Raw genomic sequence first — 15,849 nt, 5'->3', positions numbered from 1 at the left:
GCACTGCACAACACTTCAGGACCCTTTTAAGTCTCTGATACAGATGAAAATCCCACGTTACTTACTTCCACTTCCTGCTCAGAGGTACATCTCCTTCCCACCTCTCCGCTTCTGCTCCTTGCCCACCTGCTACTGCTGCTTTGCCCTCTGTCCCAGAGGGTCAGGGGAAGCTCTAGAGGTGCCTGTGCCCATCCCAGCCAGACTGTGCAGGGGCTGGGTTCAGCTGTTGATGGGGACTGGACAGTGGCAGCAGGGATGGGCAGGGGGTTCCCCTTCCCCACACTTGCTCCTGGGGGAGTGGACAGACAGGGGGAAACTACTATCCCACCACAGTTATCTCTGTCCCTGTCCCAAGGTGAGTCTAGCCCATGCAAAGCCTGTCTGGGGTGGGCAGAAGCAGCTCTGGATCTTCCCCCAGACCTGGAACAGTGGGGAAAGCAGCAGCAGCAGATCTAGGAGGGAGAGAGGAGGGGACATACCTCTGAGCTTCAAAGGGAAGGTAAGGGGGATTTTCATCTGATTTGTGGACTCAAAGTCCCCAGTGGTTTCCATGGTATGTTCCAATCCAAAAGGAGGGTGCAGCAGTGCTACTGCATTCCCTAACTGTACAGACAGCAGCAAAGCAAAGCCTTGCCTGCCTCTCATGCCAGGGACTAAAGTATGAGAAGTAGGCAGGGAGCTGCTCCTTCCCTCCCATCCTGGTAAATGGGAGGGTTTGGGAACAGCTGCCTGCTATACCATCTCCAGACTGGGGAACCCTGGTCTCTGGAAAGCATGGGGCCTTTCTCTTGGCTCCACTCTTTTTGGTCCTCAGGAGGAGTTATGCCAGAGTATGCAGATTTTCAGTCTCCTGGGAAAAACTCTCCCAGGGATAATGTTATCTGATTTTTGTCAGGTTCTTTTTCTCCCAGATGGCCTATTTTGCTTTGGGAGAAAAATTTTGAATGTCTGCATACTTTTGTTTTCTAGCAAGAGATCAGTGATTCTTCTAGTAGAAACTGAACATCTGTACATGGCTTCTGTTTAGTAGTAGCACCTGTTTTACAGAAGGGATAATCAAGACTCAAAGTTTACGTGTCAAAAGTTGTATACCAAGACCATGGCAGAATTGGAAACAGAACCAAGATTCACTGTGTCCAGATTATATGCCTGATCTACAAGATTGTCCATGTCCTTAATTTGTAATATGGAAATTACTTTCCAATATAGAATTTTCCTGATTCATGTACTCAGGATGATACAGTTGAGACAAGGCAAAAAATTACAATCTTATATTACAAAAATAAAAATGTAGGTTAGAAATCGAGGGGAAAAAACTCTGCTCAACTTTGATGCCATGAGAAATATTTAATAACAGTTTAGACAAATTCTTACTTGGATGAGATGTTTTAGATGGAAACGATCCTGTATTGGGCAGGGGGTTGAGTTAGATGACTTCATGAGATCCTTCTATGACTTTTTTTAGCAAATTTGTCATCAAAAGATTACATGGAATAATTTTCATTTGGTAGAATTTCAGAGACAATATTGCATTTGTGCTTCATGTACAGTAACTGACAGTTTATTAAAACTATCAGTAAGCAGTAAAGTGAATGTATTAATTATTTTGTCAGAAAGATTAGCTAACCAGCCTAAGCATTCTCCTAATTATATTTTTTTTCATCCAGGGATTCCTAGTAGGGGTGTGCAAAATGGGCTGTATTCAATTCAGATTCGGCCCGAATTGGTGACAGTGATTTGATTCATTGATTTGGATCACTGTACCCGATTCAATTCGGCCGAATCTGAAGATTTGATGCTGATTTGGAGACTCAGCGATTCAGCCATAGACACAGCTTTATATGTTTTTTCTACATACCTCAAGGTACCAGGCACGGCTCACGAACAGTGCAACGCTGGGACAGATGGAGTATCCCACAGGAGCATGCCCCCCCCGCATGCTTGGTGGTGAACCCAGCAGTGGAGCGGAAGTACTTCCAGTCCACTTCTGGGTCCACCACCAAGCGCTGTGGCCCCACCCCTCTGGCTCAGCAATCAGCCACAGGGGGACCCCGAGTGCCTCCACCCGCCCGACCCAGGAGGCACCAGTCGCCAAGCTGGGGGAGTGCAGGGGAGCCCCCAGCGTGCTCCCCAGTAGACCAGAAGTGCTTCTGGTCCACTTCTGGGTCTGTTGCCCAGCGCACTGGGGAGCCCCCCACGCTCCTGTGGGATGCTCCATCCACCCCAGCAGCATTCATGAGCTGCCTGGTACCTTGAGTTGTGTTTATATTCAAATCACCAAATCTATTCGGAGAGTTCCAATTCAATTCAGAGAGATTAAAGGGTCTCCTAATTCAATTCGGATTGGAGATTTGGCCACCGAATGGAGTCGAATCTCCGCCGAATTGAATCAGGGTCTGAAACTTGGCACAGCCCTAATTCCTAGTAGCTAAGAAATTGGTAGGCTTCTTACAGAATCACCTACTCATCTTCATTACATCCCAGGAGGTGTTGAATTAAAATTAAGTGTCAATTCATCTAACTTTCAGGATTCAGTAGTGAGCACTATTCATTTTCTTGAAACTAAAATGGAAATTAAGGATTTTAAGGGAAAGGTAGCTTATTTTTAATTCTGCTTTGAAAAGGTCTTGATGATACAGAATCTCATGTGGCATAAATAATACACCATATTTACCTGAATCCAAGATTATTTTAAATTTAAGATGACCACCCCCCCAAAAATTAGATTTTTTACATGGAAAATTATAAATGTCTTATAATTTTCCGTGTAAAGAATAGACTTATTGGAGGGTAGACTTAAATTCATCCCCCTCCTACCATTGCAGCAAGGAAAGCAGCAGCAAGGAGGCTAGTGGCAGGGAGGCAGGCAACCTGACCCCAAACCCTTGCCTCCATGCCACTTGCTCCTCTGCGGCACCTTGTTCCCTATACCTTGTCCCCTGACATCTACCCACACATGGCCGCCTTCCTGCCCTCAGCAGGGAGCCAGGGAGCTGCAAGGGTACAGATCCAGAAAGCAGTGCAGGACCCAGGGTTGATTTTGTCACCACTTTCCAGCTGTGTGCTGCATCCTGCTGCTCTCCAGTTCTGTGCTGACCAAGTGCAGAGCGACCCAAGAGTGCAGCATGCAGCAACATGGGGAGGAGGGCAAGCAGGGAAACAGAACAGCAAGGGAATTGGCACAGATCCAGAAAGTAGTGCAGGACCCACTGTTGCCTGCAGGTACTTGATTCTAAGGTAAGTCTATTTTCCCCATGATGAATGAGGAAAAAACGTTGTCTCGGAATTGAATAAATACAATAATAATTTAATGCAGTAAACCTGAATTTTGCCACACAGGTATGTTGGATAACCATTTTGCTGAATGTAATATTTTGCAAATACTGAAAACAAGAAATAACAAGATTTCTAAGAAATCTTATTTTTAATGTGTTTTTCTCTGCATGTAAAAGTATTAAAACGGTGACATTCTGGAAATCATTTAGTCTGTAACATGGCAAAAAAATAACTGCACATAGAAACTGAAGTGTGCCAAGACATTCCCTCTGTATCAGTGGTGCCCAATCTGTCTGGCCTCACAAACCAGATGAGCGGTGCTAGGCCCCCCTGCATATTAGATCCAGGCTGCAGACTGGTCCCACACATTGGCCCAAACCAGCATGCAAGGCTTTTTCCTCTGGCCCACAGGCCCATACATTGAACACCACTGCTTTGTATCACATGTAAGTTTTTGTGTTTTAATGGAAAGGAGCTCTTACTGACCATTCTGTAATTGTCTTTGAGATAAACAGAGGACTTCAGATCTGTGATGGCAGCTTTGTGCAGTCATTTCTTTTCTTGTATGCAAGGAAGAGCTGCATGATGGAGAAGAGACCTTCTGCAGTAACAGCTGACAGGCTCCCAGTCTCTGCTAAATATGCAAATTAAAGCTCAATAGCAACCAGCTATAAAGTTAGTAGACATTTTCTAGGCATAACTTTAAAGCTAGCTAGAGCTTTCTGTGATGTCATAGGTACTTTGCACATGTAGGTGATATCAAGGTAACTGTGCAATGAACCAGCTAATTGCATGATACCTGTAACATGTAGAGGGGGCCTTAGAGATAGCAGATGATGATTGTGCTGATGAATGTGAAGTATAATACCGAACCTCTAGTAGCTTACAAATACATTAGATTAAAAATTAATGAGTCCCCGAACAGTCTAATGGTATGTTTGATACTTATGCTAATATAAAGCCATTTTGTTATAGTTTCTCACTTGTGTTAGCAGAATACATGTTACGAAGCTATGTGTAATTAATATTGTACTGCATTAAATGACTTAAGCTGTCAAATTATTTAGATCCTTATAGTATGAGGTTCTAGCTTACCTGAATCTATTATTTTTAAAATAAAACCAAATCAGTATTAAAGTAGTCCTGAAGTCCAAATCAGATGCCCCCAAATTGTAGCATATAGATTATTTAATCTGTAGTCTTCACATGAACCCTGCAATATTTAGACATTTCACATAGGCTTTATGGTTGAATAGTGTACATTTAGGGTTGTCATGTTCATTACTTTATTTGATCTTTCCTGAGTAATCATTTTTTCATTTAACTAAGTATTGTAAAGATGAATAATATTGGACATACTATAACTTAAAATGTCATTCTCTGTTTTAGAGTGTGACATAAATCTAGAAGCACTAGATGCAGCTCCATACTTAAAGTTCAGTTAAGCGTTGTACCTAAGCAGGAATTCAAAATCTTCATGTACAGAGAGCCCATTATCTCTCTTCCAAATGCACAGTATTTACTATTTGAGTTCCAAATGAATTTATGAGAATTTGTCAGCAAATGTTAATTAGTGCAGGTTAAAATTAGTGTAGGTTAAAATTAATTTAAAATGTGTCTGAGGGCCCTAGCGGATGTTACTTTTATGGCACAATTAACATGTCATCTGCAGGCAGTCCCTGATCTCCCACCAGGAACCAGAGCTACCCTGTGCCCGATCCTGGTGGAAGATTGGGGCCCAGTGTACCCTCAATCTAAAACTCCACTTGCAGCCCAACTAAACTGTATGTGCAGTACTTAAAAGTCAAGAACAGGGGAATCCAAGTCTGGGGAGAGGCTATCTGGTTTGGGGCTCCTGGTGCTCCAGGGTTTTTAAACACTTCAGTTGCACAGTTTTTAAAAGTCCTGGGGCTCTGGAAGCCCAGGGCTGGAGAGCCTCTCCTTGATTTTGGGTTCCTGGTGCCCTGGGCAGCACACGTGTTTTTTAGAACCTGGGCTGCTGTGGCACACAGGACATAGCCACCTATGCCTGATCTGCAGAGTCAGGCTAGGGGCAGCCTTGGGTCCCAGTTCAGCCCCAGCAGCCATACAGTTAGTTTCTGAGTAATTTTATGCTTCATCCCAAGCATTGCATGTCTTGTCCTGCACATGCAGCATGGTAGTGTGCATGATTCGGATGGAGTATAACAGTCTTCACATGCCAGATTGTGTCATTATTTTAACATCTGCCAGGAGCCTGAGAAACTCAGCACTGTGCCATCTGAACATTAACAGCCTCATCATTTTTAGAATCGTCAACTTGCTAAAAACTTCCTCTCCAAATGTATTTCACAATTCGGAGAGAAACTGAGGGACCGTTGAGCTTAGGGACATTTTCTAATCTTGATTGTAGAGTACTAGAACAGACAGATATGCACACACTTTCATAAATGTTAATGGCTCAGAAGTGGGTTCTCACAGTCTGTGGCAAGAAGTTTTAGTGCAGATTGGCAAAGCTATACACCCAGTGCACAAAATTACTGTGTGTAAGTACTGACCCATAAGATGTACAATACTGTATTTGCCTTTTTAGGTATATGCCATATTCATATTACTAATGTGTTAATGATTAAGTCTTGGCAGTGTCTGCTTTAAAATGCAAATTTACAAAAACCATTGGGCATGTGAAGTTCAGTATGCATTAGGAAGAGATGGTATATTTCAGTTTGCAAAAATTTGGTATATAGAAGCCAAATAATATATGTACAGAGAAATCTACTGTACAAGGAATGCTTAAGAAAGATGTAAGTGGGACTGAAGAGTTAAAGGGTAGAAGAGTTAGAAGGGAGGTAGCAAAAGGATCAGATTATATAAAAAAAAAAAAAACAAAAAAAACACACACACAAAAAAAAAAAGGTTTTGGAATACAAAATGGAAGAGGATCAAAGGTTGAGAAATAAGTGTTGAAACTAGTAAGAGGATGACTAAATTAAACTTAAATGTAAAGGTGACCAAAATGGAGAGGGAAAAGAGAACACACGGAGCTGAATGCCAGAGACCACAATAGAATAGAAAACTTAGCAGTGATTTAAGTGAATTGGGTGAAAAGTAGTCTGCTATTTCATTTTTATTTGTTCGTAATAAATATAGTGTGAACTGCCCTTTTGGGATACTGCAGAGGACTTTTGGCATACTTCTTTTTCTGCTCTAGTTTTCTTTTAATTTTATTTTTATCATAAAACAAGAATAATAGGCAGCCATATAATATGCGTATTTTAGTGTCACAGTAGCAGTATTACAGTTAATTGAGTTGTATTTTACATTTAAAATTCTTTGTTGCATTGTAAATATACATTGGGCCCCTTCTACACATTATATTTACACTGTGATTAACGGGTGCCTGTATGAAAGTGCAGAGGCTGCTCTGATGCATTGGAATTCCAGCACGTCAGAGCAGATTCAATTTATCAAGTTTGCTGGAGCATGGCAATTACTGTGCTCCAGCAGCCTCCTGTGTTTTGTGCATCAGCGTCCCTGCACTTGAAAATGCTGGCGGTGGCACTGGAACTAAAGCTCATCACAATGAGCTTAATTTTATGCTCCCTCACTACCATTTTTAAGCACAGGGATGCTGATACCTTAGGTGCAGCTGTGCTTTAATTAAAGCACCTCTCAGAGCCGCTCTAATTAAAGCGCCATCCCCCCCTGCACCTGGAGCATGTGTAAAAGTGCCCAACGTGTTAATCGCAGCATAATAACAAGGGTGTTACATGTGCATACATATTATGTTCCACATATTATGATAACTTAAATTGAGTATATGGCCTAGGCTGGCCCCCATGTAGTCCCTGCCAGACTGACAATCAGCTGATTATTGTCTCTGGCCAGAGACTGCACCAAAGTCTGGGACTGGCCCCAGTGTGGTCTCTGCAGGGCCAGTAATCAGCTGATTGTCAGACTGGGCCCCAAATGTGTAAGCCAAATTGTGCCTTCTGCCATGCATGTGTGTGCATGATTGTTGGGCTTGAGTATCACAGCCTAAGGTGCATTTAAATGAATGTCTGCAAGGGACTTTAATGTTGACATTTCTTCCACTACATTAGAGATTTTGGATTTTTTAAAATGTGGTTAATTTAAAAATCCAAGAATTTCTACTTGTTAGTGTTCCAATACAGATAGCAAATTTAGCAGGAGGCACAAAAAATGTGTAGTAAAAAAGGCAGTTGTTAATCATTTTAACAAGTAGGATTGTGTTTATCTAATATATGACTTCATCTAGCTCCTGACTTCATTTGGTTTCTAAGCCAAAGAGTAAGTATCTAGTCAATATTTAAATGAATGACCCACAAAAGAAAAAAAGGTGTCTGGAAATGCATCTTTTGCAAACTGTTTTCTTATTTGCATCAGAAGGGGGCCTCTTCACACAGTGTTAGCATGACAGAAGTTTAACTTCTAATCTTAAATTCTAAACCTTGGTTTGAAACAGACTGTAATGGTCTCCAAGCTTCAAATGACTTTGTATCTTGTCTAAATTTCCTCCCTTGTGAAACAGACTTCAGAACAAGAAAGTAAAGATTTGTGCATTAATGTGCGTGCCAGTTTGATGCTATGAAGTGCTACGAAACCGCTTAGTTCTTTAAGGGGAGAGATTTAATTTTGTGTTTTGTACACTGCCTAGCACAACAGTCTATGATTAGTCTATGATTCTGGCTTCCATCACTCCAGCTAATTTTGGTAATTTTCATGAGCTGAATTTAACCTATGATTCCTCATCTGTAAAATCTGTATAATTCAGAGTATGGCATTCCTAATGTGGCCACAGTGGTAATATCCACTATAACTCAGTTGTACTGTTGTAAGATCTAATGAAAGAATTTATAGAAATGCAAAAGTAGCTTTGTCCATGATTTCAGAACCAGTGTTAATTAGTTTGAAATTATAGCTTAATTTTCTTCAGAAGAAACTGAATGTGAGTACCTCCATGGAAAAATTTGACTCAATAAGACTTTTATTTCTCAGCAACAGTGCAGTGGAAAGCAGAAGTTATTTGTTACTCCAGCTAAGATTATATAAATAAGATGAATGTGAATCACAGATGCATTGGGACTGCCTCTTGCTTGCATTACTATATTTTTTCTCTTATCTCTTCTGTACAGCTCGCCCTGAAGGACCCAGTACATACGGTGTCACTACAGCAGTTCGTCTATGAGAAGCTAAAGGCACAACAGGAATTACTCGGAGAACAAGGTTTTCAGGCACTTATGGAAACTGTGGATACAGAAATAGTTGCACAACTACAAGGATTTTTACAAGGCTTCTAAAGAACCAGAAACAAGTTTTTGTATGTCTAACTTTCCCTTTCAAAAATATACTGGTATATATAAATTTAAAAAGAAAGAAATCTAGCCTTCCAACTTATCTGCAAGTACCTGCTTAACAGCTGATAGTAACTGGTATGAAAAAAATAAAGAACAAATCAGAGACCATGAAACTGTTTTTTTCTTCCTCTCTGAAGTTTTGAAAGAATAAATGGTAAATTGGCTTTTAACTAAAGTTTACAAACCTGTTTCACAAGAGAATGTAATTTTATATATATGAGGAAAGATGATTTGCATGAGTTGACATGTTAAGTAACAACAAACTGTTTAATTTACTATTAGAAAAAATGATTTTGATTATCATAATTCTGTGCTGTTTAACATTTTGAGAAAAAGTAAAGGCTGCTGTTGGAAATATTTTTGTGCAATGATGACATCTCAGTTTGGTTGCCTTACACTTTTTAATTGTTAATGAAACCATAATAAAATAAGTCTGCATAGCCATTTAAATAGCAGAACCATGACAGCAGGAAATTAAGACATTAAGTCTTTAATCAGATTTTAATATTATATATTATGTACACACATGTACAGACACATTCCTAAGATTTTCATGCTTAGGGAGGTAAAAACAGTTTTTCATTTGAAAAGAAAACAAATTAATCAACCCAGTATGTTATTTCACATGTTATTCATGATGCTGATCCACATATTAAGAAGGTTGTTAGAAAAGGGATATTGCCTCATTTTATTTTCTGCAAGCATGTTTTCTACTTAAATAAGTAGTTCAAGAGCCCAGTGATGTAATGGCAACACACTTCTCTAGTATGTTGGAGACCTAACTTTGCTTTCTAATAGAGGTGCACCAATATATCAGTTGCCTATTGGATCGGCACCGATAGAAAGGGAAATGACCATCAGCTATTGGGTTTTTTTGGCCGTTGTAGCTGCTAATGTTTACCAATAATTATGCTTTCTGGCCAGGACCACGGGCACCTGGGTTCCCTCTCCCTTATGGGGTCAGGGCCCCCAGATGCCTGGGTTCCCTCAGGAAATTATGGATTTCCCCTTGCAGGCGGGCAGCATTCTAGCCTGCAAGGGGTCCTGCTTGGGGCTGCTGGGAGCAAGATGCAGGGGACACCGCATGCATGTGCGTGGCCACATGTATGCACATGGCCAGGATCACACTTAAGCAGTGTGGAGAGCAGCTCCCTGCAGGTAAATCTATGGTGGGGAAGGGGCGTGGGGGAGGGAAGGAGCAAGATTTGCCTGGAGGGTGGATGCAGGCTGCTCTCTGTGGGCTTGGGGTTCTCTGCTGTATTTACTTTGGGAGCCTTGCACCAGCCATACACCTCTTGCCTGCCTGGCAGCAGTGGGGGCAGCTGGGCAGGCATGGCCAGCACAATGCTCCCAGAGCAAAGGCAGCAGAGTGGAGAGTCCCAAGCCTGCAACAGGCAGCCCACATCTGCCATCACCCTGCTCAACTCTGCTCCACTTAAAAGTGTCCCCGCACTTAAAAATGGTGGTGGCACATGAACTAAAACCAATTTGATGAACTTTAGTTCAAGCTCCCCCACTGCCATTTTAGAGCACTGGAACACTGATACATGTGACATAGGAGGCTGCTGAAGTGTGCCAAAAAAAAAGTTTATTAATGCCTTGCATGTTTTTCATTTTAAAGTAAATTGGTTATCAGATCATTATTGGCTGATATAGTTGGTGAATAATTGACTATTGGTATCAGTCAAGAAAATCTTATCAGTCCACCCCTACTTTCTTATCCTGTCCTGGTTTGCTTAGGCTGATGGGCCTTGAATATACAGTAGGTACAAACTATCAACCTAGCAAGGAATGGAAGTGCTGGGCATTCTTCATGTTGCTATACAGAGTCCTCTCCAGAAGAGTTAAGGATCTTATCCAAAGCTCCTCAACTTTGGATGAGACCCTATGAATGGTAATAAGAATAGTATATGAGACAGAATAGGTAGAGTAGTCTTCCAGGCTCTGTTAGTAACACAAAGATTTCTGCCATTCTCTCTTTCCTGCCTTCATCCTCAGGAGAGAAAAATGTACTTTGCCCTTTGATATCAGAAACCAACTTCATTGAAAACTGCTGCAAATATGGTATTAAAATGTATGGTAGGATATCTCTCCAGAAAACTGGATACTGTATGTTACAGGGAAACTGACTGCCCCTGTGCATGCTACAAAACAGAAAATGTACTAGATGTTCTGATGCTTCCTAAAGTTTCAATTAAACTTTCCAAAGATACCTCACTTCTGACTGACTTAATCTATATGGTGTTATTTTTAGAGTAGCTGGTAATTAAGAGAATGAGGGTCCTCTAAAACATTTATATTATCCATAAGGAATGGCAGTACAGTGATTGTAAGTGGCAATGCTGTTATTGAGAATTCTTCACTATAAGTTTAGTGGCCTTGTATTTTTCTTCTGGGCTTGAAGGTTCAGACTAAAAGCTGCTTAACATGAATTAACCAGCATACTGTTAATACATTTTTTAGAATACATTTAAATATGATATACTAAATAGTCCCCTCTAACTTACTTTCTACAAAACAGCTATTTCCATTAATGTGACTGTAAACTTCCAATGCATAAAACACCTTTCAGGATATAAAAAAATTCTGGACTAAATATGGGCTTTGAATTTATGATGCATTGTAACCTGCCTAATATCTGACTCCCCAGATACCTCTCCACTCTTTACCAGCTACATTCATTCCCCCTCCCCCACCAACCTGTTTCACCCACGGACTCCTCAGTTTACATCTTCACTGACTGCCTTGTTTGCATGCACGCCAGCCTCTGGTTTCTTTACTATCCATTCCATCCAGGAAGGGCACAGATCAATTGCAGATGCTTCCTCAGCCTGACAAAGGGTATTTGTACCCAAACACTTGCAAAGAAGAATTTTTCCAACTATTTAAATTGGTCTAATAAAAAATATCAGATTTACCCAAAGAACCTTGTCTGCCTACATCCTTAGACCAGCATGGCTACAACTTACAGCCCTGAACCAGTGCATAAATACATTTGAAGATAGAAATTCTTACAGAATGTACTTCTTTCATGATGGATTTTCAGATTTAGTTACTGATATAGCAGATTTATAAAAATATCTGCTTAAACTGTAGAAAGTGCTGTATTTATGCGGAAGGAAGATTTTTTGTTTATTGAAATGTGTAGATGAAAATAAGACTTTTAGCTGAGAGTTCCAAGCAGTTGTCCCTAAGCCCTAACATTATTTTTTTTAAACTTCTATTTTTTTCTTAAGAATATTCCCCCTCCCCCTCATTTCACATGAGGGGGGCCCTCATCTTAGAATTGAGTATGAGGGTGGAAGGGGGCAGGTGGTTGCTGTGGCTCGGGCTCCATCCCTTACCTGGGTTTGGGGCCATAGCTGCAGCTTCTGCCTGCACCCCCATGCAGCCTCTGCACCCCACCTGTCCCTCTCCCTTCTTACTTTTGCTCTGCACTAGCAGGCTCCAGTCAGAGCGCATGAAGAACAGCCGCAGCTCAGCCTCATAGCAATGGCGCACAGCCTGTGTGGCTGCAAGGGCTGCACTGAGGCTGTGCTCCAGCCCTAGGCTAGAATGGGGACAGAGACTGCTAGTATGGAGCAAAGGTAAGGGAGAGGGAGCGGGGAAAGCAGAGGCTAGAAGGAGGGGAAAGCAGAGGCTACAGGGATGGGAAAGGGGAGAGGGGAAAACAGGCCGGGGGAAGGGACAGGAGGGACTAGAAGGGGAAGAGGGGGCCCAAGGCTGCTGGGGTGGACAGGCACAAGCAGGGAACAGTCTGCCTGCCCTCCCTACACTCCTGTCTCCCTGCAGCAGTGGGAGAGTTTATTTAAAGACAACCACCCCAAAATTAGGTTCTATACATTGAACAAATTTTTATATTTTCTATGTATAGAATCTCATTATTGGGGGTAGTCTTAAATTCAGGGTCATCTAAATTCAAGTAAATACGGTGCTAGATTCTGCAGTTCCAGCCTTTTCCAGAGGAAAGAGCAAATAACACTATACCTGCTGCAACTTGTGGCAGCACAGTGAACACGTGGGATTTCCTTGCTACCAGCTCTGGCCATTATCTTTCCCCTAGCAAAAGCTTATACTACAAAAGTTGGCTGCCCACCCAGCTTACCTTGAGAAGAGAAGAGGGGCCAGGCACTTCGGCACAGCTACCATTACCTGCAGCATCTGGCAGTAGGGGATTAATAGATTACCCACAATGTTTAGCTTCTCTGCACTGCAGCTGCCTAAGAAAATACCATGCTTGCTTATTTTTTTCTTCATTTTGCCTTTAAAAAAACAAAATGTGTATCTTATTTGAGGGCGGCATATTCTGTGTGAGAAAATATGATCATTTATCATTTTGAAAATCACACAAAACTCTTACAATGGTTAGTTATTGAGCAAAATGACAGATACTTGTGAGTATCCACTAATCCATAATTGATTTCAGCAAAAGAATATCAATACAAGTGACTGTCTTCCAGAGTCTCTGTGTATTATATGTTTGCTAATGTAATGCCTTTTCTTAGCTCTGCCAGCCACAAACTGCTACCCCAATAGGAATGTTGGCAATAAATTCCAGAAAGGTCTGAGTTTGGATTTCAGAGAATGGAAATGAGAAGTCTTAAGGAGACACCTGAGTAATTCTGATTTTTATTAATTCAAAAAAAATGGAAAAGAACCTTTCTTACAGGGTTTGGCACTACTTAAACTAGGTTTGCCATGCTGAGAATAAGCAGATATAGTTCCTTGGATTATTTCTATCAGCAAAATTTTACTGTGGTCAGCAAAAATTATTTGCCCCTTCCCCAACCTCCCCCCCCCCATCTTCCATAGCTAAATCTATGATATGCTTTCCTTTGTGTTGAGTCATTCCTGTAAACTCTGCTGCATCAATTTCAATAGATGCTGTCACCCAGTATTCAATTCAGTGGTCATTCATCAAAGGACAGAATTAAGGTATTTTATCATAATATCCACTGAAAAGTGCAGTCAAGCAAAACACAATTCAGAAAAACCAACTGCAAGCTTTAAATTCAAAGACAATTTAGAATAGCATTAGTTATTTATTGATTACCTGGGCAGCTGCAGTAACAAAAGGGAAAAGATTCTGTTTGTTGCATGCCTCTATCTTTCACACTAAAAGAAGAAAAGCTTGTATTTGCATTCTTGGGGAGCTCCTATGGAATCCCTTATCTTGCACATTAAAATTTAGGGGAACTTTGGTATTTACTTCAGTTGAGCGTAGGAGTATAGTATTAGGGTCAGGTATTTACTGTATTTACTTAGCTATAGGACAAGGATCCCCCACATCAGCAAGGCGGGAGAAAAGCCCTTTGTCTTATATTTGCATATAAAGCAGGGTAGGGAACAAGTGGTGATGTGGTACTGACTCCGGCCCTGAGCCCAGGTTAGGGCCAGAGTCAGAACCACAGAAACCTCCTGTCCTCCCTCCGCTTTCCCCTCTGCACCTTCTTCTCCACCACTCACTCCCTTCCTACCCCTTCTCCTTACTGTCAAGTACAGCTCAGTTTCAGCTTGGGTGGGGGTCTCTCCTGGGCATGGAGCACATGGAAACTCCTTGTCCTGCCCAGCCAATCAGCAGCACCAACACTGCTGCATGGCCAGGCAAGATCTGAGTTTCATTCTCTGGGACAGAGCAGCCTGAGCAGTGTCTGACAGTAGGGGGGTGGGAAAGGAAAGGCAGTGACTGACAAGTTGGGGGGGAGGGACAGAGACTGGGGAGCAGGAGGGTAAGGGGCAGAAACTGGGGAGAGTTTGGAAGAAAGGCAGAGAGTGGGAGGAGGGGCAGAGGCTGTGGGGAGGTGGGGTGGAGGCATGCAGATGCCAGCGGAGCAGGACAGCTACGTGGGGCAGGAGGGCCACCTGCTTCCCCCCCACCAGCCACTGCTTTCCCTGCTGTAGCGGTGGAGGGGTGGGAAGTGGGGAGAGGTTGGTATTTAAGACAACCCTCAAATACTTGGATTCTATGCCTAGAAAATTGTAACATTTATATGTTTGCCATATATAGAATCTAATTATTGGGGGGTCATCTTATATTTAGGTTTGCCTTTTATATTGAAGTAAATACAGGATAAAATAAAGGTAAAGAAACAGATAGCACCTAGATGCTTTTAAAATTCTACTCAATGCCAAACTAGATCTTTAGTTGCCTAATTACTTTTGAAAATGTTACCTTTAATTACTACTATTCACTTGCAAACAGATGCATCTATATTAAGTAATTATCTCCTACATTTGGAGAACATATGTAACCACTCCCTAATTGTGTCCTACCAACTACTTCCAAGATTTAACTGCAATGGTTGAATACGTTTTTGTATCCCCTCCTTGCAAGTTGTTGCGTCACTCCCATCACATACAGGCTTTTTTTAAATCTGGATCTAATTGAAGCTGTTCTGAAATTTTGTACAGTTTGGCCATCCACTGAATTACATGCTCACCTACACATTCATCCAGTAAAATCTAATCATGTACAAAATTCCTAAAACATTGTTATACAATTAGGGCTTAAGTTAGTTGGATTTTTTTTTTTGTAATTTTGTGGGGGAAGAAAGGGGGAAAGAATAATTCTTTATTGCACATAGAAGGTTGGCAGAATCCATTTTATGTTTGATAGCATCAGGGCCTTGACTTCAGCAGAATTGGCTCAATGTGCTACTATGTCCTTGTAATTTCTAACTGCTTCTGTTGTATCATAATAAAACAAAGACTATAAGCACAGTCTGTATTAGGGATGACATATTTTAATGGCTGATAAGAGCTGTATAGCACTGTTTTTATTGTTTTGACTTATAACGTATCTCTGTATAAGTATACTGATTCATTAACTTTCACATCCCTTGCAGAGCTAGAGAAGTTGGTCATTAATTGTTTCATTTTTTCCCTGCTGAAAATCTGAGGCCAAATTAAGTTTTAGATTGCAAATGAAAATATCTCATCAGACTATTGGCTTATGTTAAAGAGCTACCATAATGCAGCAAAAGTAGCCCATTCTGCTCAAGAGAGTTTTAGGACTGAAACAAAGGAATGTCAGCTTCAGGTTTTAGAAGTATGTACTAGAGACTTGGAAAATTTGCACAAGCTGTGCCTGATTCAGATCAGGGTTATACATTTCTCAAATCAGAGGCATCACTTGCAAATTTTGTGCCATCAAATCCTTGGGCGTCTAAGCTTGTATAGAAACAGAAGTCCTCTTCCCCCCCCCCCCCCCCCACAA

The 15,849-nt window shown here is 41.4% G+C and overlaps 1 protein-coding gene across 1 annotated transcript in view; it reads left to right on the top strand.

Annotated features, from left to right (window-relative positions):
- The window catches only part of IPO11 (importin 11), a 350,536-nt gene extending 341,097 nt beyond the window's left edge, over positions 1-9,439 (top strand). The window contains exon 30 of the mRNA XM_019517805.1: positions 8,412-9,439. Coding sequence (XP_019373350.1) covers positions 8,412-8,576 — 165 coding nt within the window. The 3' untranslated portion in view covers positions 8,577-9,439. The remainder of the gene's footprint in view (positions 1-8,411) is intronic.
- The last annotated feature ends 6,410 nt before the right edge of the window (positions 9,440-15,849 follow it).

The sequence above is a fragment of the Gavialis gangeticus genome, unplaced genomic scaffold (genome assembly GCF_001723915.1).
Source record: "Gavialis gangeticus isolate Ggan-Ray unplaced genomic scaffold, GavGan_comp1, whole genome shotgun sequence".
Classification (NCBI taxonomy): domain Eukaryota; kingdom Metazoa; phylum Chordata; order Crocodylia; family Gavialidae; genus Gavialis; species Gavialis gangeticus.
The sequence above is the reverse complement of the archived record's forward strand: the minus strand, read 5'-3'. Positions and strand labels throughout refer to the sequence as shown.